The sequence below is a fragment of the Phacochoerus africanus genome, chromosome 6 (genome assembly GCF_016906955.1).
Source record: "Phacochoerus africanus isolate WHEZ1 chromosome 6, ROS_Pafr_v1, whole genome shotgun sequence".
In the NCBI taxonomy this organism is placed as follows: domain Eukaryota; kingdom Metazoa; phylum Chordata; class Mammalia; order Artiodactyla; family Suidae; genus Phacochoerus; species Phacochoerus africanus.
This window is the reverse complement of record NC_062549.1, coordinates 15,108,752-15,135,009: the sequence shown is the minus strand read 5'-3', so window position 1 is coordinate 15,135,009 and position 26,258 is coordinate 15,108,752. Positions and strand designations below refer to the sequence as shown.

The following is a 26,258-nucleotide window of genomic DNA, read 5'->3' as shown; positions in this document are numbered from 1 at the left end:
TTTCAGTAAAATGTAAAACCCTTAGCATAGTACACAGTAGCCTAGTACACATTAAGCACTCACTACACGTGGCAGCCATTATTAGTGGGGGATAACAGCACAAGGTTAAACACAGGAAATGAGTAAGAAGTTGGGGTATGAGATCAGCCATTCTATCACACATACCTCTACCAAGAGAAAAGGGGTGTTGTTGGAGTTTTATAATCCTCCCCTCTGGAGGGTTCTTAATTGACAGGATAATCACCCATATAAAGCCTTGGTATAAACTGGACTGCCAGTGCAGTTTGGGCTAGGAGCCCAAGTGAGCCAGGTTTTAACTATTTTATCCCCCTTAATCTTTTTTATTTCTTTCTTTCCTTTTTTTTTCTTTTTTTTTTCTTTTTTGGCTTTTTGAGGGCCACACCTGCTGCATATGGAGGTTCCCAGGCTAGGGTCCAATCAGAGCTGTAGCTGCTGGCTTACACCACAGCCACAGCAACACCAGATCCAAGCAGCCTCTGCAACCTACAACCACAGCTCATGGCAACCCACTCATCCTTAACCCACTGAGCGAGGCCAGGGATCAAACCCATAACCTCATGGTTCCTAGTCAGTTTCTTCTCTGCTGTGCCAGGACGGGTACTCCTATCCCCCTTAATCTGTCTTGGTTTATAATTAAGACTCTGACCTAACTTACACTCCTGCTGGCTAAGGAACATAAAGGATATCCAGGTTATATTAATTACATGGATAGGCAACAAATTTAGATCTTTTCCTTTCCAGGTTTGTTGCTGGGACCCTAAAACTAAACCAACAAAAGAGATTAACAGGAGAATAACAAGTTTCTCCGGTGTATAATATGCTTGGAGAAACTAAGTGATCGACAACTCAGGTGGCTACAATTTGGGGCTTATAAAGCTTCTTAACAAAGAACAGTGCATTGTAGAGAAGTGATAAGACAAAGGAAAATGAGTTTAGGCTTTTAGGGGTCGCAAACTTGTGTAAGATAAGTATGTGGGGGAAACTAATAAAGATAAGGATTGGTAAGACTTGTGACTGAGTCTACAAGTTTCCTTTTGGTAAAGGAAAGGGAGTCACCGTTACAAAATGGAAACTTATGTTCGCTTTTTAGGCAAATGGGAGGACGGTTAAGTGCTGAGGTGGAGAGTTTTTTGTTTGTTTCTCAGCTGTCTTCAACTCAAACATAATCATGTCAAAGTGGCATACTTTGGGGTGGCATGTTCTGATTCCCTACAAAAAAGAATGGCTTCTTCTGCCCTGAGAAAGAACGGACTGCCTGGGCGTGCATACCTCAAAGGTTAGAAACAAAGAGGCCAGAATTCTTGCCCTTAAGTTACAGTGGCCCTTGATATTAGTAAAATGTGGCCAGCAAGTGTCCGCAGTTGTAACCAATCGGGTAGGAAGCAGGAAAGTTGATGCGCAGAGGGATGCGAGGGCTATTTTCCTTGGTAATGCCTACCGCACCCAGCCTAACCCAAAACAGCAGCCACTCAGCACTGCGCATGCGGCGATGCCTCCAACAGGTCCCCAAACGGCCTTGCAGCATCTTCCCCGAAGAGTCAGCAGCTCGGATCCCGCCTTTGGGTGGGGTGGGGTAGGTCTGACGTTCGGCGCCCTTTGTTTTTCCTCCTTCCTAGCAGCTCTATATCATGTTTACGGGACGTTTAATGGTCTCTAGTAGAGCGACTAGTAATTCCCTCCCACGGCACAATCCCTCACTGAGCCTTCACCGCCGTGGGTGATGCGGCCACTCTGAGGCCGGAGGGCGCGGCTGCAGAAGAGCGTCCGCGCCAACAGGTGGCGCCCAAAGCCGTGACGACGGCGCGGCCGTGGAGGTGGGCGGGAACCGCGGCAACGCTCAGGGACGTCTGGTACGCCGAGCGTGATGACCGAATGGGGAGCGTTCCAAGCGCCGGATTATGACGCGACGTCGGCGCGCGGGCTCCGCGGTCTCGCGTAACCGCGAGCGCAGCTTCCCGGCCTGGCAACAGCAACAACGGCAGAGGCAGGCGGGCGAGGTCAAGATGGTGGCTCCGCGGGCGGGGGAGGCGGTGGAGGGGGGAGGAGCCAGGCGATAGCCGGCCGGAAACACCGACACCCAGAGGCCTCCCGGAAGCCGCCGCCGCAGCCTCAGCCGCCGCCTCCGCCGCCTGCTCCAGCTCGAGAGACGCGAGCGGGCGGCGGGGCGGGCCGTGAGAAAGACTCGAGAGGAGGGAGGGCGGGGGCGGAGTCGCCCGCCTCCGCCCCCAGCCGGCGTCCCGGGCCCTGCCCCACGCGGCCCTGCCGGGCCCGCCCAGCCCCGGTGTGGCAGCGGCTCATGGCGGCGGTGGGGCCCCCGCAGCAGCAGGTGCGGATGGCCCATCAGCAGGTCTGGGCGGCGCTCGAAGTGGCGCTCCGGGTGCCCTGCCTTTACATCATCGACGCCATCTTCAACTCCTACTACGATTCCAGCCAAAGCCGGTTTTGCTTCGGGCTCCAGGTCTTTCTCCGGCTCTTTGGTAAGGGGGACTGGGGAGCCTGCGTCCGGAGACTGCCCGCTGGGCCGAGACGTGCTGCAGGGAGCGGGCGGGTGGCCGCGCGCAGAGTGTGTGTATGTGTGTATGTACATACACCAGCCCCCCCCCCCACCCCCCGGGGGGGCGTCTTTGCAAGCCGGGGGAGGAGATGACATTTGTCTCAGACTTGACAGCGGAGCAGTCCTCCCAGCGACTCAGCCTCCTGTTCATTTTTGCCTCTAAGGGCTGGGAGAAAACATCGATGTGTGAGCGTGCGGCTCTGAGCCTGCTGTTTCTCTTGGGAAATGAGTACTGGTTTACCGCGTCCTATGCGACAGCTTTGGAAAAACAGCAACTGTTTTTGCCCCGTCTCGCAGTGCGTGACCTTGGGCTCGTCGAGCCAAAGCCTGGGCCTCAGTTTCCCGCTTTCCAAAATGCAGAGTACTCTTATGTTGCCATTTAAATGACATCCAAACGGAGGAGACAAGGTTTCGAATGTCAGACCTTGAAACCATTACCAAAAATCCTCGTGAAGAAGGCAGTACTTATAATGAGTCCTAAAATTTCCCGCGAATAGGGAAGATACTGAGAACGGTTATAAAAACGTGGCTAGAAAGTGATGACACTTCTGAAAACCACTGTCTTCGTTGTGTACGAATGGAATGTTAAAAACATCTTATACTTCCCTCCCTATCTTCATTTGCACTCCCAGAGTGAGAAACGTTTATGCTTAGAATTTTTTAAGTAATTGAAACTTGGCGAATTTTGTTGATGAGGTAATTCTTGTGTCAGCTTTTAGTGGGGTAGTGCTTTTGAAGTGTTGCTAGGATGAGCTGCTGGTGAGATCCTTACCAGGCCTTTCTGAATTGGGAGCCATCTGTTGCAGGTTTTTTCCTCCTTTTAAAAGAAAGTGTGGTAATGTTGAGCTTTGCTTTTAGTAAATAGCAGCACTTTGCCTTTGTTTGATACTTTTGCAGTGCGTTTTCACTAGTGTTATCTAACCCAAACTACAAAAATCCCTCAAAGAAGGGTGGCTGGTGGTAGTTTACAAATGAGGGAACTTAGGGTCCTAGAGGTTGTGTTTTGCCTTTGATACACTGTAAGTATTTGGTTGCCAGAGCCTAGCTTTAAGTCTTCTGACATCAGTCCTCATTCATTTTCCTCTTCAGCACAGCTGCAGTCCAGATACAGAATGGTATCGTAATGATCATCTGCTGATCGCATATTAGCAGATGTGGATGGACATGATGTTCTTTAGCACAGGAGTTCTCCGTACCCTACCGGGTACTTAATCCCAGCCATTCCTACTTAAGGCTGAAAAAGTGTAATGCCCTCATTATGTGTGGCAGAAATGAAGCTTTGTGATTTCCAGTGTATACAAATAGTGAGTCATTGTGTTGTACACCTGAGACTAATGCTGTGTGTCAATTATACGTCAGATTAAAAAACATTAGCTTTAATGTTGGTACTTCACACGTTTTATATATTTTGCTTAATTCTGGGCAAAAGTAAGGTTAAATAATGTTAACAATGAAATTAATAAGAATGGGGACCTGTTGGGAAGGCATTTTATTCCCGCCAGAAGTCACTCATCACGATCATAAATTAACAGGCAGTTACTTATCTCATTATAGAAAGGTGGTCCCAGCTGAGCCAGCCCGATAGACTTGCCAGCCCCTCCCCCCACATCTAGCCACATTAATTGGAGGACATTGCAGTCAGGACCTGTGCTGATTTCTGGGATGGGGAGACAGAAAAGTGGAGAAGATGGTTGTTTCTGTTCCTCAACCCCACATCAGGAGAAAGCTTGCTAGTAAGACATTGGAAGCTAAAAGACTTCTAGGAAACTTTATGAAATTTAGGATAACCAAGTGTTGTTTGGGGGCACTAAAGCCAAAAGTAACATGGACTTAAGGGTGGGAGAAGGAGCATCCCCCACTTCTGCTTTGAGAGGAGGGAGGAGGTCATGGTGGAGTAGTAGAGTTGGGGAGTGGGGGTTTGAGGCTGGGTTATTACTCTGCCAGGAGTGTAGCCCTGCCTTTCATGTGCTTATGGCATGTAACTGCAGAACCTCTGAGAGCCCCCTTGGGCCCAGGTGCTTTAATGCAGTGCTCTCAGAGTTAAGCTTCAGGCTAGGGAGCTTTAAAGGAATATTTTAAGTCTTTTTTAGTCGAGAGTGAATAAAGTAATCTGGTATTTTCCTTGTACTATATCCACGCTTATTTTTGTAGTAAATCATAGAAGTTTATTTGATAGGTTAAAGAAGAATGTGACCTCAGGCAAGTTACTTATCTGCTCTGTGCCTCCCTTTTTTCTTTTTTTTTAAATGACCACACCTGGATGGAGGGGCGGGGGTGGGGTGGGTGGATTGAACCCAGGCCTCTTCAGTGACCCAATCCACCGCAGTCAGATTCTTAACCCACTGTACCACAGTGGAAACACCTGTGTCCCTTTTCTTATCTTTACCTTTTTAAAGATGGACCATAACGATGTATCTCTCTTTTAGGGTGTTAAGGGCAATAAACAGGATGTATGCTCTTGGAACAAACAGTACCTGAATCCAGTAAAGGTCATTTAATTGTTAGCTATTAGTAAATACAGTGGCTTTTAAAAAAATATTTTAGGAATTCCCGTCGTGGCGCAGTGGTTAACAAATCCGACTAGGAACCATGAGGTTGCGGGTTCGATCCCTGCCCTTGCTCAGTGGGTTAACGATCCGGCGTTGCCATGAGCTGTGGTGTGGGTCGCAGACGCGGCTCGGGTCCCGCATTGCCGTGGCTCTGGCGTAGGCCGCTGGCTACAGCTCCGATTCGACCCCTAGCCTGGGAACCTCCATGTGCCATGGGGGTGGCTCAAGAAAGGCAAAAAAAAAAAAAAAAATTGTAAACCTCTCTGTACTTCTGTTTATAAGTCTATAAATCTCAAAATTTGTCAGTCTCATCTTTTTCATTAAAACAGAATTGTAAAAATGAAAATCTCTTCATCCAATTTTATATAGTGTCTGAAGAATTTATTCTATCTCTACAAAAAAAACTATCACTATGCTTTTATTTGGTATTAGAGTAATAGGAGATTTTCAGCAGATCAGAATGCAAAGCATCTCAACTTGGAGATCACATTAAGATCCACATCACAGGAGTTCCCTTCGTGGCACAAATCTGACTAGGAACCATGAGGTTGCGGGTTTGATCCCTGGCCGCCTCAGTGCGGGAAGGATCTGGCATTGCCCTCAGCTGTGGTGTAGGTTGCAGACGTGGCTTGGATGTGGTGTTTCTGTGGCTCTTGCAAAGGCCTGCGGCTACAGCTCCGATTAGACCCCAAGCTTGGAAACCTCCATATGCCGCAGGTGCGGTCCTAAAAAGCCAAAAAAAACCACCCATATCACAATATATATATTTAAGAATATTAAGTTAAGTTATTCTTAGGAGGTGTTAAATGTCAAATGAAATGCAACCCAGTGCAGCATAATGCTGATTAGCAAATCTAAATCCAAGGCGGAAAATGCAAGCGTAGGAGTTTGTTTTAATACTATCGCTCCATATAATGATAATTCACTGAAGTGGAAAGGCCTTTCTAAACATAAAAGAAAATTTAGAAGTTACAGGGAAATTTTGATAAATTTGAGTACATAAAAATGAAAAACTCCTTTATGACAAATTTTTTTAAAAAGATTCCTAAAAATGACACATACAAGGGAAAATATTTGCATCATTTGAGGTTGAAGTCCTAGTATATGTTTTACTCTGTTAGTAAGAAAAATGTATACTGCAGGAAAAAATTTCACCGTAAATGCGTATGGTCAGTAACCAAGACAAAAATTAGTCTTGTTTATAATTAAAGAAATGCAGGTAAAACAGAATTTCACTTATGTGATTGGTGAAGAGTTAAAAGTTTGAATAAAAACCAGTTTGGCAAAGGTATGGGGAAATAGATGAAATTAAACAGTTTTGGTGGGCTCCTCTATGTAAAGTCATTTGGCTTTCTCAACTAAAATTCATCATTATACCTTTTGACTCATAATTCCAGGTCTAAGAATTTGGCTTAAAGATATAGTTGTGCAAAAACTGTAGGCAGGGATATTCATTGCAGCATTGTTGGTGATAAAAACAAATTGTTAATTAAATGTTTATAAATAGGGGAATCTGTTTATTGTATGTTTCAGCCATGCAGTGAAGTTGTTGAATAAGACAGTGTTTTGGTGCTGTAGAAAGAACTCAAAAAACCTGTAAAGTAATTAACTAAGACTGCATTGGGATAGCCTAGGGATTCTCAGCAGAGATACCTTTAACACTTTGGATGGGATAATTCTTGAGCGAGGATGATTGTGGCTGTTACGTGAATTGTACAACTTTTAGTAGTATTCCTGTTTATACCCATTAGATACAGAAGCACTCCCCTTTCGCTAGTTGTGACTGCCAGAAATGTCTCTAGATATTGCCAAATGACTAGGGTGTGGGGTAGGGTGTGCAAAATCCTCTTCCAATTGAGAACTACTGAGATGGACAAATAGAACAGTAAATAGCACAGAGTGGAAAGCCCAGAAACAGACCACCCATATAGAGAAATGATGTGTTTCACAGATAGAATTGAAGTAAGGGTACTTCAATTAGTGGTTATTTAGTTATTCATATGGGAAAAATTATACTGGATCCCTACCTGACATCGTATATACGAATAGTTCTAAGTGGATTAATATCTAAATATGAAAAGCATTTCCCTTAAAGGAAGAATTCCTTAAAAATATATAAAAGCAAAATATAAAGTATTGAAGTTCAACAATATTAAAATTAAACACTTCTGGGGAGTTCCTGTTGTGGCACAGCGGAAACAAATCCGACTAGTATCAACAAGGATGTAAGTTTGATCTTTGGCCTCCATCAGTGCGTTGGGGATCTGATGTTGCTGTGAACTGTGATATAGGTCAGAGACACGGCTCAGATCACACGTGGCTGTGGTGTAGGCCGGCAGCTGTAGCTCTAATTTGACCCCTAGTCTGGGAACTTCCATGTGCCAAGGGTCTGGTCCTAAAAAGGAAAAAAAAATTAAACACTTCTGTTAAAAGGCAGCATCAAAAAAGTGAAAAGAGTTCCCCACCATGGCACAGTGGGTTAAAAGTCCAACTGTGACAGCTCAGTTTTGCTGCAGAGTTGCGGGTTCAATCCCTGGCCTTCCATATGCTGTGGGTGTGGCCATTAAAAAAAAAAAAAAAAGTTAAAAAAGCAGCCGCATATCTGGAGAAGATACTAGTATTACAGGTAACTACAAAGACTCTGTTGTCAGAATATTATTTAAATGGCTGCAATGCAACAAGAAAAACAACTCCATAAGTAAATGAGCAACAGAGGAAGAAAGATGAATGATCAATAAATCAGAAGCTGCCTTTGATGAAAAATCAAAAATGAAAATTTTTGAAAAGGTTAACAAAACTCCAGTTTTACCAACTATAATGAAAAAAAATCATTATATATAAAAAACAAAAAACCAAAAACCAGGTTTTTGGTTTTTTTTTTTTTTTTAAATCTTTTTGCCTTTTCTAGGGCCGCTCCCGTGGCATATGGAGGTTCCCAGGCTAGGATTGAACCTGCAACCTCATGGTTCCTAGTCAGATTCATTAACCACTGCGCCACAACAGGAACTCCCCTAAAACCTTCCAGTTTTGTATGAGTTCCCTTTTGAGTAAGAAGGAAAAAAAGAATATCTATGAATGTGTGTCTTTTTATGCAGAACTTGGTTGTTCTTTATTTAATACCTTAGAGTTAGACTTAAAAAAAAAGTTCGTGTATTTCTTTTTAATAAAAACAAACTTGTTGCTGTTTAGTTTAAAAGCAAACTTTGAGTTTTTTGTTCTTGTTTTTGTCTTTCTCTTTTGCCTTTTCTAGGCCTGTTCCTGAGGCACATGGAGGTTCCCAGGCTAGGGGTCTAACCCGAGCTGTAGCCACCAGCCTATGCCACAGCCTCAGCAATGCGGGATCCAAGCCGCGTCTGCAGCCTACACCACAGCTCACGGCAACGCCAGATCCTTAACTCACTGAGCAGGGCCAGGGATCGAACCTGAAACCTCAAGGTTCCTAGTTGGACTCGTTAACCACTGCACCACAACGGGAACTCCAAAAGCAAACTTTGAGTTTTATCTTATTAATAAAAAACCTAGAATACCCTTTTCCTTTTTTTAGCCCAAAGTAAGAGTTTGATAGAAAAATTTTTATGCTATAGTTTGTCAAGTACCCTTAACAAATTAATGTTTCAAGATATTTTATTTACTTTTCCTACATTTCATTGCATAGGATTCCCTCAGGGGTAGGATAGAGCATTTATTTCTGTGCTGTTAAATCTTTAATTTGTCAGACATTGAAGTGTTTTTCCACATCTTGCTTTAGTTTATATTTTAAAAGTATTTAAGGTAACTGGGCGTTGTGTTATGCCTTAATTCCTTCTGATTTTTAGCACCAAACTTTCAGAAAAGGCTAAGGGTGTGACTGGACTTTACGCATGAAAGAATTAAACACTTGTGTAAAATGCATGGTGTTTTTTGTTTTGCTTGCTTGTTTCTGTTTGCTCATTTTTGGTAATCCAAATTGAGAATTCTCTGGGAGTTCCCTTCATGGCTCAGCGGTGCACATACCTGACTAGGATCCTTGAAGATTCGGGTTCGATTCTCGGCCTCGCTCAGTGGGTTAAGGATCTGGCGTTGGCCGTGAGCTGTGATATAGGTCGCCGACATGGCTCAGATCCCACATTGCTGTGGCTGTGCTATAGGCTGGCAGCTGCAGCTCCAATTCGACCCCTAGTCTGGGACCCTCCGTATGTCACAGGTGTGGCCCTAAAAAGCCAAAGGGAAAAAAAAAAAAAAGAGGCTCTGAACTCTTTAATGAGTCCATAGACATCTTCAGAACTCCTAAATTGATTTTGATACCTGCTTCTTTTCCTACCTTGAGAACTTTAGTGAAACTCTGTAATCACTGGAAAATTGGATCCCTGAATTGTGATTTCAGTTAATTCTATTTGCCAGTGTCCCAAGGTGATTTTTCTTACATAAAGCAGCATTTAGATTGGCGGTCACTCTTAAATCCTGAGAAACACTATCTGTGGGCTTAATTTTCTTAGGCCTACAGGTTAATAACAAGAGTTTCATGTCCAAAGTTGTGAAAATGGGAGTTCCCGTCGTGGCGCAGTGGTTAACGAATCCGACTAGGAACCATGAGGTTGCGGGTTCGGTCCCTGCCCCTGCTCAGTGGGTTAACGATCCGGCGTTGCCGTGAGCTGTGGTGTAGGTTGCAGACGCGGCTCGGATCCCGAGTTGCTGTGGCTCTGGCGTAGGCCGGTGGCTACAGCTCCGATTGGACCCCTAGCCTGGGAACCTCCATATGCCGCGGGAGCGGCCCAAAGAAATAGCAAAAAGACAAAAAAAAAAGTTGTGAAAATGCAACGAAACTTTGATGTTATTGATAGCACCTCCCACGAGATAATATTATTTTTCGAAACTTGTTACTTGGAAAGTTGACTTTTTTCCCTGTGAAACAAGAGCTGTTTCTACATTCCACTCACAGGAACATGAGTATAAAAGAAAAATGTAAGAACCTCATATATGTGCAAACTTTGTGTAGGAATTAAAATAATTTAATACTATTCTTGAAATGTTTGGTCATTTTTGAATCTTGGGGCATAATTTTAATCAAAAAATAGTATTATGGAATTCCCTTGTGGCTCAGCAGGTTAAGTATCTGGTGGTGTCACTATGGTAGCTCTTGTTGCTGCTGTGGTGCAGGTTCGATCCCTGGCCTGGGAACATCCACATGCTGTGGGTGCAACCAAAAAAAAAAGAAGAGTAGCATTGGACTATTACTTTTTAGGAGACATCTCAAACTTTGAGATTGTAGTCTCACTGCATTATTTGTCTCATTCTTTTTTCTTTTAGTACATTTTACATTTATACAAACAGTGGTACTTTTTTCCCAGAAGTATTTCTAAAATCCAAATTATTACTTAATCTTAAAAATAAGATTCAGGAGTTCCCATCGTGGTGCAGCAAAAACGAATCTGACTAGGAACCACGAGGTCGCAGATTTGATCCGTGGCCTTGCTCAGTGGGTGATGGATTTGGCGTTGCGGTGAGCAGTTGTGGTGTAGGTTGCAGATGTGGCTCGGATCTGGCATGGCTGTGGTTGTGGCGTAGGCCAGCAGCTGTATCTCTGATTAGACCCCAGCCTGAGAACCTCCATGTGCTTTGGGTGCAGCCCTAAAAAAAAAAGAAAAGGAAAAATAATAAGCTCCAAGGGAAAAAGATATTAGAATAAAAAGATCTGGTTATAAATTACAGCAAAGTTCATGAATATTCACAGGTAATGATTAATTTACCACCTTGTGACTAGCAAGTTAAAAATAATTACAATCACTGGTTGAGTTTCTCCCCTATTAAAAGTGGCACAGGAGTTCCCATTGTGGCTCAGCCAGTTAAGAACCCAACTAGCATCCATGAGGATATGGGTTTGATCCCTGGCCTCACACAGTGGGTTAAGGATTCAGCTTTGCTGAGAGCTGCGGTGTAGGTCACAGATGTAGCTTGGATCCCAGGTTGCTGTAGCTGTGGTATAGACCAGCAACTGTGGCTCCAGTTTGACCCCCAGCCTGGGAACCTCCATATGCTGTAGGTGCAGCCCTGGGGGGAAAAAAAAAGTGGCAGTAAAAAGAAAAGTTATTTTGGTTTGTTTGGCTCATTTTATGAGATCAGTTTAAAGTTTGCCTCAGGAAAAAAATACTTTTGTTTTCCTTTATAGAGAAAGTAATATTGCATATGGCATGAGTTAATTCCATTTCCTGTTACCTTCAACAAAAGTGTTTATAATCCTGCTCCAAAACCCATTTTCTACTGAAATGACCCATTCCCAGCTGTTAGGTCTTAGGGAGATTATTAGTGGCCCACTTGCTCAGGTAGTCAAGTGGTTCTTGTGCAGAGGTTGATGTATCTTCTGGGTGATTATTTCCTTTTCTTTTCAAAGTGACCTGACATGTTGGCACAGGATAAAATTCAACTTCATGGGCAAAGTCGTCACTTAGAAGAACTTAGCCCTTTTAAGTGCAATGGATTGTGAAATGTCTCTATTGTAATACACAGTATTAGTTTTGATTATATGCTGAAATCAGGTGGCTAGAAGAATGTTTAATTTGGAGTTTATCACTTTTTCTATACTCCAAGGTCTGATTTCTCAGCTGTATCTTTTTTTCATAGATTTTATTTTCTAAGGGGGTTGTAGTTTTGCTGTAAAAAATATAACTCAGAATTCTATAGAAATGTTTGTTTTCCCAATGAATACTAATTGCATTTATTTTCTATAAAATATTTCTGGATCCATAGATGGAAAAGGTAGGATCCTCGCTTGTATCAGGACAAATAATAGGGTAGATGATATCTACTCAGATAGCTAAAAACTGCAATATCAGGTAGTATATGAGTATTAGGTTATTTCCCCAAGTTCTGTAGATACGCTAAAGGAACAGTCACTATCAGAAAAAGTGGTTCTGTAAGATGGGCAGGATTTGCACATTCAGGGATTTGGGAAGTTGATGGAGCCATCCTGCCAAGCAAAGAGAAAAAAATGTAAACACAGCTGCAGTTATGGCAGAGAAGAAGGGGTATGCTTGGGAAAGAAATCCTGGAGTGTTGGTGTGTGTGCTGGGAGGAGTATTACTTTAAAGCAAATTGGGTTCTTGAATGTTAGGACAAAGTGTAGTTTTAATTGGTAGTAATTTTAGGGCTGCTGCAGCATTTTGAGCAGAGACATGAAAAAAGGCAGTTTGTGATGGCTTGTAGATGGATTTGAACAAGATGAGTTTTTAGAGACAGAGTATTAAGGTTGGTGTCACTGAAAAAAGGGAGGTATAGGTGTTAGTAGAATTTGCCACTAATTATCAGAGTTTGAGAATGCTGGCCTAGAGGTAGTGTTAAGAGAATTAAGAATGGTACCTCCATCTGAAATTGGAAATCCCAAGGAACAGCGGTTTGAGGCAAGTTAGGTTTAAAAAATTTTGAGTGTTGAAATTGTAACGTAGAAGTGAAAATAGGTGAATATTTGGATGTGGTTTCCATAGTTGAAACCTTATCAGACCACACAGAAAGATGGTGCTGGATGTCCATCAGACTATACACTGGTTACTTATGGGGTGGGGAGGGGGAAGATTTATTAAAACATGTTTTGGTTTCCTGAATGTTGCTTTTGTAATTTGAAGAACAAGAAAAAGGATTGACTATTTGAAGAAAAAGATTCAAACATATAGGAAAAGGGAAACTTGGAGGAGGACATGTCTGATATCTATCTGTAGGAAAGTATGTAGGGAAAAAAAGTGAATTTGGACCCATGGGAGAATACTCAAATTTAAGGAGCAGGAAAAATAAGAGCCTGCAGGAGTTCACTGAGTAAAAGGAGGATTTAGGGAGTATGTGTAAAACTTAAACTTGATTTCCTAAAGAATACCTTTAAGAAAAAGAAATCTCAGAAAGTTCTCGTTGTGGCTCAGCAGAAATGAACCCGATCAGTATCCACGAGGATGCAGGCTCAATCCCTGGCCTTGCTCAGAGGGTTGGGCATCCTGCATTTCCATGAGCTGTGGTGTAGGTTGAAGATGTGGCTTGGATCCTATGTTGCTGTGGTATAGGCTGGCAGCTGCAGCTCTGATTCGACCCCTAGCCTGGAAACCTCCATATGCCACAGGTGCAGCACTTAAATCTCAGATTTTTTTTTTTAACTAAATGAATTTCATTATATTTTAGGTATACAACCATCATCACAACCCAGTTTTACATTTCTCTCCCAAACCCCCAGCCCATCCCTCTGCAACCTGTCCTCCTTCAAAGACCGTAAGTTTTTCAAAGTCTGAGTCAGTTTCTGTTCTACAAAGAAATTCATTGTATCCTTTTTTTTAGACTTCACATATAAGTGATAGCATATAATGTTTGTGTCTCACTGTCTAATTTCACTTAGATGATAATTTCTAGGTCCATCCATGTTGCTAAAAATGCCATTATTTCATTCCTTTTTATGGCTGAGTAATATTCTGTTGTGTATATGTACCACATCTTTATCCACTCCTCTGTCAATGGACATTTAGGCTGCTACCATGTCTTGGCTATTGGTATAGTGCTGTAATGAATTGGGGTACATGTATCTTTTTGAATCACGGTTTTCTCTGGATAGGTGCCCAGGAGTGGCATTGCTGGATCATATGGTAATTCTCTTCTTAGTTTTTTGAGGAATCTCCGTATGGTTTTCCATAGTAGTTGCACCAATTTAAAATCCCACCAACAGTGTAATAGGGTTCCCTTTTGTCCACACCCTCTCCAGCATTGTTTGCAGACTTTTTGATGATGGCCATTCTGGCTGGTGTACAGTGATACCTCATAGTAGTTTTAATTTGCATTTCTCTAATAATTAGTGATATTGAGCATTTTTAATATTTTTTTTGGCCATTTATATGTCTTCTTTGGAGAATTGTCTGTTTAGATCGTTTGCCCATTTTTTGATGGGATTGGGTTTTTTGTTTTTGTGTGTGTGTGTGTTGGGCTGCAGGAGGTGTTTAGGTATTTTGGAAATTAATCTCTTGTCAGTTGCTTCATTTGCAAATATTTTCTCCTATTCTGTGGGTTGTCTTTTTGTTTTTTCTAGGGTTTCCTTTGCTGTGCAGAAACTTTTAAGTTTAATTAGGTCCTCTTTGTTTACTTTTATTTTTATTGTCATTACTCTAGGAGGTGGATCTGAGAAGATAATCGCCGTAGATTTATCTCAGAGAATGTTCAGTCTATGTTTTCCTCTAAGAGTTTTATAGTGTCCGGTCTTATATTTAGGTCTTTAATCTATTTTGAGTTTATTTTTGTGCATGGTGTTAGAAAGTGTTCTAATTTCATTCTTTTCCATGTGGCTGTCCAGTTTTCCCAGAACCACTTATTGAGGGGACTATCTTTTCTCTGTTGTATATTCTTGCCTCCTTTGTCATAGATTAGTTGATTGTAGGTGTGTGGGTTTAATTCTGGGCTTTCTGTGCTGTTCCACTAATGTATATTTCTGTTTTTGTGCCAATACCATACTGTTTTGATGACTGTAGCTTTGTAGTATAATCAGAGGCCAGGGAGCCTGATTGTTCCAGCTCCATTTTTCTTAGGATGGTTTTAGCTAGTCTGGGTCTTTGTGCTTCCAAATTAACTTTAAAATATTTTGTTCTAGTCCTGTGGAAAATGCCATTGGTAATTTTATAGGGATTGCATTGAATCTGTAGATTGCCTTGGATAGTATAGTCATTTTGACAATGTTGATTCTTGCAATCCAAGAGCATGGTATATCTTTACATCTGTTTGTGTTATCTTTTATTTCTTTCATCAGCATCTTAAAGTTTTCAGAGTACAGATTTTTTGTCTCTTTAGGTAGGTTTATTCCTAGGTATTTCATTCTTTTTGATGTGGTGGCAAATGGGATTGTTTCCCTAATTTACTCTTTCAGATTTCTCATTGTTAGAAGTGCAGTCAATTTCTGTGTATTAATTTTGTATCCTGCAGCTTTACCAAATTCATTGATAAGCTCTAACAGTTTTCTGGTAGCATCTTTAGGGTTTTCTAGGTATAGTATCATGTCATCTGCACATAGTGATAGTTTTACTTTTTCTTTTCCAACTTGAATTCCTTTTATTTCCTTTCTCCTCTGATTGCTGTGGCTAGGACTTCCAAAACTATGTTGAATAGTGGTGGTAAGAGTGGACATCCTTGTCTTGTTCCTGATGTCAGTGGGAATTCTTGCAGCTTTTCACCATTGAGAATGTTAGCTGTGGGTTTGTCATATATGGCCTTTATTATGTTGAGTTAGGTTCCCTCTGTGCCCACTTTCTGGAGGGTTTTTTTGGTTTTTCTTTTTTTTAGTCAGAAATGGGTGTTGGATTTTGTAAAAAGCTTTTTTGTATCTATTGAGAGGATCACTTGTTTCTTATTCTTCAGTTTGTTAATGTGGTGTGTCACACTGATTGATTTGCGCATATTGAATAATCTTTGCATCCCTGGGATAAATCCCACTTGATCATGGTATAAGACCCTTTTAATATATTGCTGGATTTGGTTTGCTACTGTTTTGTTGAGGATTTTTGCATGTATGTTCATCAGTGATATTGGCCGGTTCTTTTCTTTTCTCTTTTCTTTTTTTTTTTTTGTCTTTTGTCTTTTTTTGTTGTTGTTGTTGTTATTGTTGTTGCTATTTCTTGGGCCGCTCCAAGAAATAGCATATGGAGGTTCCCAGGCTAGGGGTTCAATCGGAGCTGTAGCCACCGGCCTACGACAGAGCCACAGCAACTCGGGATCCGAGCCGCGTCTGCAACCTAAACCACAGTTCACGGCAACACCGGATCGTTAACCCACCGAGCAAGGACAGGGACCGAACCCGCAACCTCATGGTTCCTAGTCGGATTCGTTAACCACTGCGCCACGACGGGAACTCCATCTCTTTTCTTTTCTTTTCTTTTTGTGGTATCTTTGTCTGGTTTTGATATCAGGGTGATGATGGTCTCATAGAATGAGTTTGGGAGTGTTCCTTCCTCTGCAGTTTTTCGGAATAGTTTCAGAAGAATAGGTGTTAACTCTTCTCTAAGTTTTTGATGGAATTCACCTGTGATGCCATCTGGTCCTGGACTTTTTTGCTTGTTGGAAGTTTTTTAATCACAAGTTTAATCACAAGTTTCAATTTCAGTACTTGTGATAGGCCCGCTTGTCTTTTCTATTTTGTCTTGGAAGATTGTACTTTCCTAGGTTGTCCATTTTATTGGCATATAGTTGCTTGTGGTAGTCTCTTATGATCCTTTGTATTTCTGTGATGTTTGTTTAACTTTTTCATTTCTAATTTTATTGATTTGAGTCCTCTTTTTTTCTTGATGAGTCTGGCTAAGAATTTATCAATTTTGTTGATCTTTTCAAAGAACCAGTTTTTAGTTTCATTGATCTTTGCTGTGGTTTTCTTTGTTTCTGTTTCATTTATTTCAGCTCTGATGTTTATGATTTCTTTCCTTCTGCTACCTTTGGGCTTTGTCTCTTCTCTCTCTAGTTGCTTTAGGTGTAAAGTTAAGTTATTTGAGATTTTTCTTGTTTCCTGAGGAAGGTTTGTATTGCTGTAAATGTCCCTCTTAGAACTGCTGCATACCATAGCAGGTTTTGGATTATTGTGTCTTTGTTGTCATCTCTGTTTAGGTATTTTTTAAATTTCCTCTTTTTTTTTAAATTTCCTCTTCAGTGATCCATTGGTTATTTAAGAGCATGTTTTGTCTGCACGTTTGTGTTTTTTTGCAGTTCTTTTTTTTTTTTTTTTCTTGTTGATTTCCAGTCGTATAGTGTTGTGGTCAGAAAAGATGCTTGGTATGATTTCACTTAAGTTTACTGAGACTTAATTTGTGGCCCAGAATGTGATCTATCCAAGAGAATGTTCCATGTTCACTTGAGAAGAATGTGTATTCTGCTGTTTGGGGATGAAATTTTCGATAAATATCTGTTAAGTCCATCAGGCCTAATGCATCATTTAAGGCCTGTGTTTCCTTGTTGATTTTCTGTTTGGATGATCTGTCCATTGCTGTAAGTGGTAAAGTACCCAGTGTTATTGTGTTATTGTCAGTTTCTCCTTTTAAGGTTGTTAGCAGTTGCCTTATATATTGAGGTCATCCTATGTTGGGTGCATATATATTTACAATTGTTATATCTTCTTCTTGGATTGATGCTTTGATCATTATGTAATGTCCTTGTCTCTCATAATATTCTTTCCTTTAAGGTCTATTTTTGTCTCATACAAGTATTGCTACTCCAGTTTCCTTTTGATTTCACTTGCATGGAATATTTTCTTCCATCTCTCACTTTCAATTTGTATGCGTCCCTAGAACTGAAGTGGGTCTCTTGAATACAGCATGTATATGGGTCTTGTTTGTGTATCCATTCAGCCAGTCTATGTCTTGGTTGGAGCATTTAGTCCATTTACATTTAAGGTAATTATTGATATGTATGTTCTTAGTGCCATTTTATTAACTGTTTTGGATTTGTTTTTGTTGGTCTTTTTTCTTGTTTGCTTGTTTTGTGGTTTGATGACATCTTTAGTGTGTTTGGATTGCTTTTTCTTGTTTGTGTGTGTATCTATTGTAGGCTTTTGGTTTGTGATTATGATTTCTAGTTTTGGTAGCATGTTTGAGTGTGTATGATTTCCTACCTTTACTGTATGTATGCCTTTACTGGTGAGCCTTGTCATTTGTAATATTTTTGTTTCTAGTTGCGGCCTTTTCTTTTCCACCTAAGCTTGCCTCCTTTATTATTTGTTGTAAAGCTGGTTTAGTGGTGCTGAATTCTCTTAGCTTTTGCTTGTCTGTAAAGCTTTTGATTTCTCCTTCAAATCTAAATGAGAGCTTTGCTGGGTAGAGTAATCTTGGTTGTTTTTTGTTTTTTGTTTTTTTTTTCCTTTAATCACTGTAAGTATATCATGCCACTCTCTTCTGGCCTGCAGAGTTTCTGTTGAAAAATCAGCCAATAAACCTTATCAGGGTTCCCTTGAATGTTATTTGTTTCTTTTCCCTAGATGCTTTCAGTATTTTCTCATTGTCTTTAATTTTGGTCATTTTGATTAATATGCGTCTTGGGGTGCTTCTCCTTGGGTTTATTTTATATGGTAGTCATTGTGCTTTCTGGATTTGAGTGAGTGATTCCTGTGTTAGAGAAGTTTTCGTCTATTATCTCTGCAAATATTTTCTCTGGCCCTCTCTTTCTCTCCTCATTCTGGCACCCCTACAATATGGATGTTGGTGTGTTTAACATTGTCCCAGAGTTCTCTTAGACTGTCTTCATTTCTTTTCAGTCTTTTTTCTCTTTTCTGTTCCATGTTGTGATTTCCACTAGTCTGTCTTCCACCTCACTTATTCATTCTTTTGCCTCCAGTATTCTGCTGTTAGTTGCTTCTAGTGAATTTTTTATTTCAGTTATTGTATTTTGCATTTCTGCTTGCTTAATTCTTAATGCTTCCATTTCTTTGCTCGGTTTTTCTTGTAAATTTATCAATCTTTGCCTTCAGTTTATTTCCAAGATCTTGACTCATCTTTACTGTCATTAGTCTAAAGTCTTTCTCATGGAGGTTAGTAATCTCCAGATCACTTAGCTATTTTTCTGTTTTTTTTTTTTTTTTTTTTTCTTGTTCCCTTATCTGAGTCATAATTCTCTCCTGTGGAGTCTCTGCTTTGCTCTAAGGCCCAATGCACATGAAAGCTTGTGTGGGCCTTTCCAGAGTGGATTTTCTGTTTCCCCCAGTACTGTGGAGCTCCTGTGCACAAGCCCCACTGGCCCTCAATGTCAGATGCTCCTGGGGCTCCTCCTCATAATGCCAGAGCCTCAGGTGTGGGAACCTCATGTGGGGCTCAGAACTCTTACTTCCATGGGTGAGCCTCTGTGATAATTACTTTCTTTTCTTTTTCTTTTTTTCTTTTTAGGGCTGCATCCACAGCATATGGAGGTTCCCAGGCTAGGGGTCTAATCCGAGCTGCAGCCATTGGCCTACGCCACATCCAGGCCAGATCCGAGCCACATCTGCCACCTACACCACAGCTCACAGCAACACCGGATCCTTAACCCACTGAGCGAGGCCAGGGATTGAACCCACAGCCTCATGGTTCCTAGTTGGATTCATTTCCACCGCGCAATGATGACGGGAACTCCGATAATTACTTTCTAGTCTGTGGGCTCCCCACCCAGCCGGTGTGGGGTTGCTTGTATCACGTAATCACCCCTCCTGTCTGATGTTGCCTCCTCTTTTGTCTTTTGGAGTAGAATATCTTTTTTGATAGTTTGCACGCTGTTTTGTTGAAGGTTGTTCAGCAGTTGATTGTAATTTTGTTGTTTTTGAGAAGGTAAGCTCCAGTGCTTCTACTCTGCCATCTTAATCCCATCAGCAGTCTCAGATTTAATAGGAACAAATGTTTTCCATTCTGTTTTTTTTGTGGGTTTTTTTGTTTTGTTTTTTTCTTTTTACACTCATACCTGCAGCATATGGAAGGAAGTTCCTGGGCTAGGAGTTGAATAGGAGTTGTGGCTGAGGCCTGTGCCACAACCATAGCAGTGCTAGATTCGAGCTGCAGCTGTGACCTCTGCTGGAGCTTGCGGCAATGCTGGATCTTTAATCCATTGTGTGAGGCCAGGGATTGAACTCACATCCTCATGGAGACTATGTTGCGTTCTTAACCCGTTGAGCCACAATGGGAGCTCCTCATTTTGGTTACTTTCAATTCTTGTTTTTTAAAATGGAATTACCTTAAATATTTTTAATGATTATGAAATTATAAAAGTACTTGTTCTTTTTTTTTTTTTGGTCTTTTTGCTATTTCTTGGGCTGCTTCCGCGGCATATGGAGATTCCCAGGCTAGGGGTCCAATCGGAGCTGTAGCCATTGGCCCACGCCAGAGCCACAGCAACTCGGGATCTGAGCCACGTCTACAACCTACACCACAGCTCACGGCAACCCCGGATCGTTAACCCACTGAGCAAGGGCAGGGACCGAACCCGCAACCTCATGGTTCCTAGTCAGATTCGTTAACCACTGCGCCACGACGGGAACTCCTCTTTTTGCCTTTTTTAGGGCCATTTCCGAGGCACATGGAGGTTCCCAGGTGAGGGGTCTAATTGGAGCTGTAGCTACTGGCCTACGCCAGAGCCACAGCAATGTGGGATCTGAGCCGCATCTGTGACCTACACCACAGCTCATGGCAACCTCGGATCCTCAACCCACTGAGCAAGGCCAGGGATCAAACCCACAGCCTCATGGTTCCTAGTCAGATTCATTAACCACTGCGCCATGATGGGAATTCTTGTTCTTTCAAGTTTAGAACTTGTTAAGGATCTGGCATTGCCATAAGCAGCAGCATAGGTCACAGATATGGCTTGAATCTGATGTGGCTGTGGCTGTGGTGTAGGCTGGCAGCTGTATCTCTGATTCGACTCCTAGCCTGGGAACTCCCATATGTCATAGGTGTGACCATTGAAACAAACAAAAAACTTGTTAAACTGTATGTATCGTGACAAACTCACCTTGAAGAAAGTTAAGTGATTTGGTGTGTCTGGATATACAGACTGCTTGAATTATTTTGGAAGTTAGAAAATAGAGGCAAGATTTTTAAGGCTAGTAAGTTTGGTTTCTCCTGTTGAACTTGGACTTTACAAAACCTTTATTGGCTTTTAGGCCTAACTTGTCTTTTTTTTCTTCTTTCTTTTTTTTTTTTTGTCTTTTTGCCATTTCTTGAGCCGCTCCCATGGCATATGGAGGTTCCCAGGCTAGGGGTCTAATGGGAGCTGTAGCTGCCGGTCTACACCACAGCCACAGCAACTCGGGATCCGAGCCACGTCTCTGACCTACACCACAGCTCACAGCAACGCCGGATCCTTAACTCACTGAGCAAGGCCAGGGATCGAACCTGCAACCTCATGGTTCCTAGTCAGATGTGTTAACCACTGAGCCACGACAGGAACTCGGAGGCCTAACTTGTCTTGAGGCTTTCTGTTCATTAGTTTGAAAATGTTTATATTTCCTAATGAAAGGAATATCATGTTAGTAGAAAAACATTCTTTAACAGTGTTTTATTTGAATGACTTTTCTTTCTTTTTTTAGGTATACTTGTATCCAGTATTGTTCTGATCTTGTCACAGCGATCACTTTTCAAATTTTACATGTACAGCTCAGCCTTTCTATTAGCTGCGACTTCAGTGTTGGTAAATTATTATGCTGCTTTGCACATTGACTTCTATGGTGCCTACAACACGTCAGCTTTTGGAATTGAGCTGCTGCCTCGAAAAGGACCCTCACTATGGATGGCACTCATCGTTCTACAGCTAACATTTGGAATCGGATACATTACACTACTCCAAATTCATTCCGTCTATTCACAGTTAATTATTCTGGATCTCTTGGTTCCTGTAATAGGCTTAATCACAGAGCTACCATTACATATCCGGGAGACTTTAGTTTTTACTTCTTCCTTGATTCTCACATTAAATACAGTGCTTGTCTTGGCTGTGAAACTTAAGTGGTTTTATTATTCCACAAGATACGTTTATCTCTTAGTGAGGCACATGTACCGAATTTATGGATTACAGTTACTAATGGAGGACACGTGGAAGAGGATTCGCTTCCCAGATGTCCTTCGAGCCTTTTGGCTAACCAGAATTACAGCTCAGGCGACAGTATTAATGTACATTTTAAGGATGGCAAATGAAACTGAGTCCTTCTTTATTTCTTGGGATGATTTCTGGGACCTCATTTGCAATCTTATAATTAGTGGATGTGATTCTACACTCACTGTACTGGGCATGAGTGCTGTAATTTCCTCAATAGCCCATTATTTGGGCCTTGGAATATTGGCCTTTATTGGCTCAACTGAAGAAGATGACAGGCGGCTTGGCTTTGTGGCACCTGTTTTATTTTTTATTTTGGCTCTTCAGACTGGTTTAAGTGGGCTAAGACCGGAAGAGAGACTTATTCGCTTAAGTAGAAACATGTGCCTTTTATTAACTGCAGTCCTGCATTTCATCCATGGAATGACAGACCCTGTATTAATGTCTCTCAGTGCCTCTCATGTGTCATCTTTTCGTAGACATTTTCCTGTGCTCTTTGTTTCTGCTTGCCTGTTTATTCTGCCTGTTTTACTCAGTTATGTTCTTTGGCATCACTATGCACTAAATACATGGTTGTTTGCAGTTACAGCCTTTTGTGTGGAACTCTGCTTAAAAGTAATTGTTTCCCTCACTGTTTATACGTTATTCATGATTGATGGCTACTATAATGTCCTCTGGGAAAAGCTGGATGATTATGTCTACTACGTTCGTTCAACAGGCAATATTATTGAATTTATATTCGGAGTAGTAATGTTTGGAAATGGGGCTTATACTATGATGTTTGAATCAGGAAGTAAGATTCGGGCTTGTATGATGTGCTTACATGCATATTTTAATATCTACTTACAAGCAAAAAATGGCTGGAAGACATTCATGAATCGGAGAACTGCTGTAAAGAAAATCAATTCACTTCCTGAACTAAAAGGGAGCCGCCTACAAGAAATAGATGATGTTTGTGCAATCTGCTATCATGAGTTTACCACATCTGCTCGCATCACACCCTGTAATCATTACTTCCATGCACTTTGCCTTCGGAAATGGTTGTACATTCAAGATACCTGTCCAATGTGCCATCAAAAAGTGTACATTGAAGATGATGTCAAGGATAATTCAAATATATCTAATAACAATGGATTTATTGCACCCAATGAAAATCCAGAGGAAGCTGTAGGAGAAGCTGCTGCTGAACCTGACAGGGAATTGAACGAAGATGACAGTATGGATTGTGACGATGATGCTCAGAGAGAAAGAAATGGCGTGATTCAGCACACAGGCACAGCGACTGAAGAACTGATTAATGATGATACTGATTAAAATAGCATTTACTAATCATTGAGGTATTTGTTTAAAATTCAGTTCATCCAAAATGGAGTAATATGCTTCACTTCAGTGTGTAACCAAGCACAAAAACAGTATCAATGTTGAATCTGTGAATGGTTTTCCGTTTACTGTGATGTGCTACTGTAAATATACCTCTTTAATTACTTCTGGTCTCTTTGGTGACCTATTTAAATTTGTGTACATTATTGTACATAGAATAAAATGTTTTCACGTTTTTATGACAAATTTGAACAAATAGCTTTTTAATAGATGTAATGAATATGGTGCGTCAACTGTGCCAAAGATTCCTCAATGAAAGATGTAATGTATCTAATTCTGAACCCTAGTTTTTCTTTAAAATGGGTGGAAGAGAATGAAAATGGAAATTGGAGGTAATCAAGGAAATAATTTGGACCAGAGGACAAATGCTGTTTGTAGAGTGTTTCAAAATTAAGGGAAAAAAATAGGCTGCCAGAAGTGATTCAGACACTTTTTTGAAGTTTGAGAGTCGGTTTGAAAGTTGAGCTGGGTTTGAAAGTCATGATTCAGAGATTGTGTGAGAGTTGAAAAACAGGCTTATTGAAAAATAGGCTTATATCAACTAAACTTTGGTAGAAGCCAGAATGTGTTTTAATTTTGATGTAAAAATCATTATATAAATCTGTTAGCCATTCTGTGTTTGCAGCATTGACATATTTTAATTGTCCTTTCAAACTTTTGAAGAGATTACAAAATGAAATTCTTGGGGGTTTTCATTGTTTTAAACTAAGACATTAAGTGACTAAAAAATTCTGATCAGACTTCATGGGTGGTTATGCAGTGATACAGCACCTCTTTAGACAGCTCCCAGAGAATTCCTTTATTGAAACATTTTAAGTTTTACCAAGAAATTTTACATACGTGATGGAAAACTGGGGGAGGCATGCCAATTATATATCAGGAAAAAAGATTTTAATGGTGTTGTTATATAGGGTATTGGCTAGTTCCAGCGGATCTTCATCCCTTACTGCTGACATTATCTCCAGTATTTGACTAAAAGAAAGCAAAAATGGATGGTTAAATTTCTAAGCACATGTTCTGTTTTAAAGACATTTAATTCTCTTTTTCCACATAGAGGAAGATACTGTCTTAGCACCTTTAACTTACTTACAGGTATTATCATATGCTTTTTGAGAAACCTCATACTGTTTTCCATCGTGGCCGTACCAATTTACATTCCCATCCATTGATGATGCTGAAAACTTTTTAAACTGCTAGGATATTTAAAACAGAGCAATCAGAGACAAATGTGAGAGTCTTGCATATAAACTAGAGCCAGGAACCAGGTTGAAATGAATTCTAAAACCAGCTCATATGTGTACCATAATTATGGAATTAACCAGTGGAAACGAGGAGTCCTTTTAAACTGTGGGTCATTACGTGTTAGTGGGTCATGATGCGCTTTTAAAAAAATAAAAGGAAAAGCACACTGTAAGGGAAGTGCTGTTTCATTTTAGTTTGGGTTTTATTTTTATATATGCTTGTGTGTACTGAGTCACAGCGTGGTATTGTGGGGATAACAAAGTTTGAAAGCCACAGCTAAGAGCACTGGTCGTAAAGGACAACTGAAATTGCTGCGTCATCACCAGCACAGTGACAGCAAAGGAAGTTAGACGTTGTTTACATTTACTTGGAACAATGTATGGTGATTAGCAAGTGGGGAGGAGAAAAGGCACTTTCTCTTCCTGTATTCCCCCGCCTCAAGGTTTCTTTGCCTAGAATAACGATAGTTATCAGTAGTGTTTTATATTGTATGTAGACAGAATATTTGTTATACTTGAATTAGGTCAAAATCAAAATTAAATGTTCTGATATTCTTTGTCTTAAGCTTTTTGTTCCCATTCTGGTTTTTTGTTTTTTTGTTTGTTTTTTGCTTTTTAGGGCCACACCCTCGGCATATGGAAGTTCCCAGGCTAGGGGTCCAATTGGAGCTACAGCTGCTGGCCTGCACCACAGCTCACAGCAATGCTGGTTCTTTAACGCACTGATCGAGGCCAGGGATTGAACCCATATCCTCATGGATCCTAGTCGGGCTTGTTACTGCTGGGAACTCCTATGGGTTTCTTAAATATGAACACCTAAAGGAATTAGGGACAGAGATTTAACTGGAACTTTTAAATTCTCTTATAGTAACAGAAGCCTTGTTTAATAGATGTATTAACTGACTATGCAACATTTTTATCTTACAGTTAAAATATGCTAAAAACAAATCTGTTAACAGGCTAAAGACCCAATTTTCTTAGTATATTGCAGATTTTTCCTCTATTAATTACTTGGAATTAGAAATAGACAATACTGAGAAATCAATATGATTCCCGCTACCAACCTCCCTTCCAGTCCTTTCTCCACACTGATACCAGTTAACAGCTTAAAACCCTTTGGGTCTTGATAAAATTTAAACTTCCTAAAAGTATCATTTGAGAGTCCCCACCCTCTGGCCTCACTGTACCTTCCCTATCGTGCATCCTACTTTCTGCCACACTGAAGTCATTGTCCGAGCCCTTCCCCAGAAAGCCATTGCTCAACGTGTTTGTTTGGCTCTTACCTAACTCCCAGTTCAACTCAGTATACAGTTGAAATGCCACAGTAGTTAAGCGTCCTCTTTTCCCTCTGCTGCTCTGTCCTGTAGTCCTAGTTATGGGTTCGTACCTCTGTAACAGCACTGCCATCCTGGATTACACTTTTTTTTTTGTCTTTTTGCCTTTCCTAGGGCCACCCCCGTGGCATATGGAGGTTCCCAGGCTAGGGGTTGAGTTGGAGCTGTAGCTGCTGGCCTACACCAGAGCCACAGCAACACGGGATCCGAGCTGCATCTGCAACCTACACCACAGCTCATGGCAATGCTGGATCCTTAACCCACTGAGCAAGGCCAGGGGTCGAACCCATAGCCTCATGGTTCCTAGTCGGATTCATTAACCACTGAGCCACGACGGGAACTCCCTGGATTACACTTTTTACCTGCTTGTTTGCTCCAGGAGGATCCCTGTCTGACTTATTTCATGCCTTATCCAAAGTACCTGGCACAGGTTACCTACTCATCTGGTGGAGGGATGAGGCTGGGGATGGTCTTGATTCTTCTGTGTAGCCTCAGTAATTTGTACCTCTCCTGATACAAGGCAAGAATTCTAAAATGTATTTCTAATTATAATCTAAAAGGGGGGAAGATCTCTATACAAATAATTAAAACAAAACTGTTGGAGTTTATAAAAATGACTTTGTAACTGAAATTGTGTATTTCTGAAATGTGGTTTAAAATTAGT

At 41.1% G+C, this 26,258-nt stretch overlaps 3 protein-coding genes across 9 annotated transcripts in view; 2 read left to right on the top strand and 1 right to left on the bottom strand.

The window, feature by feature from the left end:
* The window catches only part of TRMT12 (tRNA methyltransferase 12 homolog), a 34,482-nt gene extending 13,287 nt beyond the window's left edge, over positions 1-21,195 (top strand). Inside the window, exon 2 of the mRNA XM_047783288.1 lies at positions 21,137-21,195. The gene's annotated coding sequence lies outside the window, so the exon portion shown is untranslated. The remainder of the gene's footprint in view (positions 1-21,136) is intronic.
* Positions 1,928-24,825, top strand: RNF139 (ring finger protein 139). Its single transcript, XM_047783285.1, has 2 exons — positions 1,928-2,498; positions 21,137-24,825. The coding sequence occupies exons 1-2, from the start codon at positions 2,318-2,320 to the stop codon at positions 22,951-22,953; spliced, it is 1,998 nt and encodes a 665-aa protein (XP_047639241.1). The 5' UTR covers positions 1,928-2,317; the 3' UTR covers positions 22,954-24,825.
* TATDN1 (TatD DNase domain containing 1) overlaps positions 23,794-26,258 on the bottom strand; it is a 44,230-nt gene continuing 41,765 nt past the window's right edge. For all 7 annotated transcript variants that reach the window (XM_047783289.1, XM_047783290.1, XM_047783291.1 and 4 more), the window contains one exon: positions 23,794-23,991. In XM_047783289.1, the coding sequence (XP_047639245.1) occupies positions 23,889-23,991 (103 nt within the window). In that variant the 3' untranslated portion in view covers positions 23,794-23,888. The remainder of the gene's footprint in view (positions 23,992-26,258) is intronic.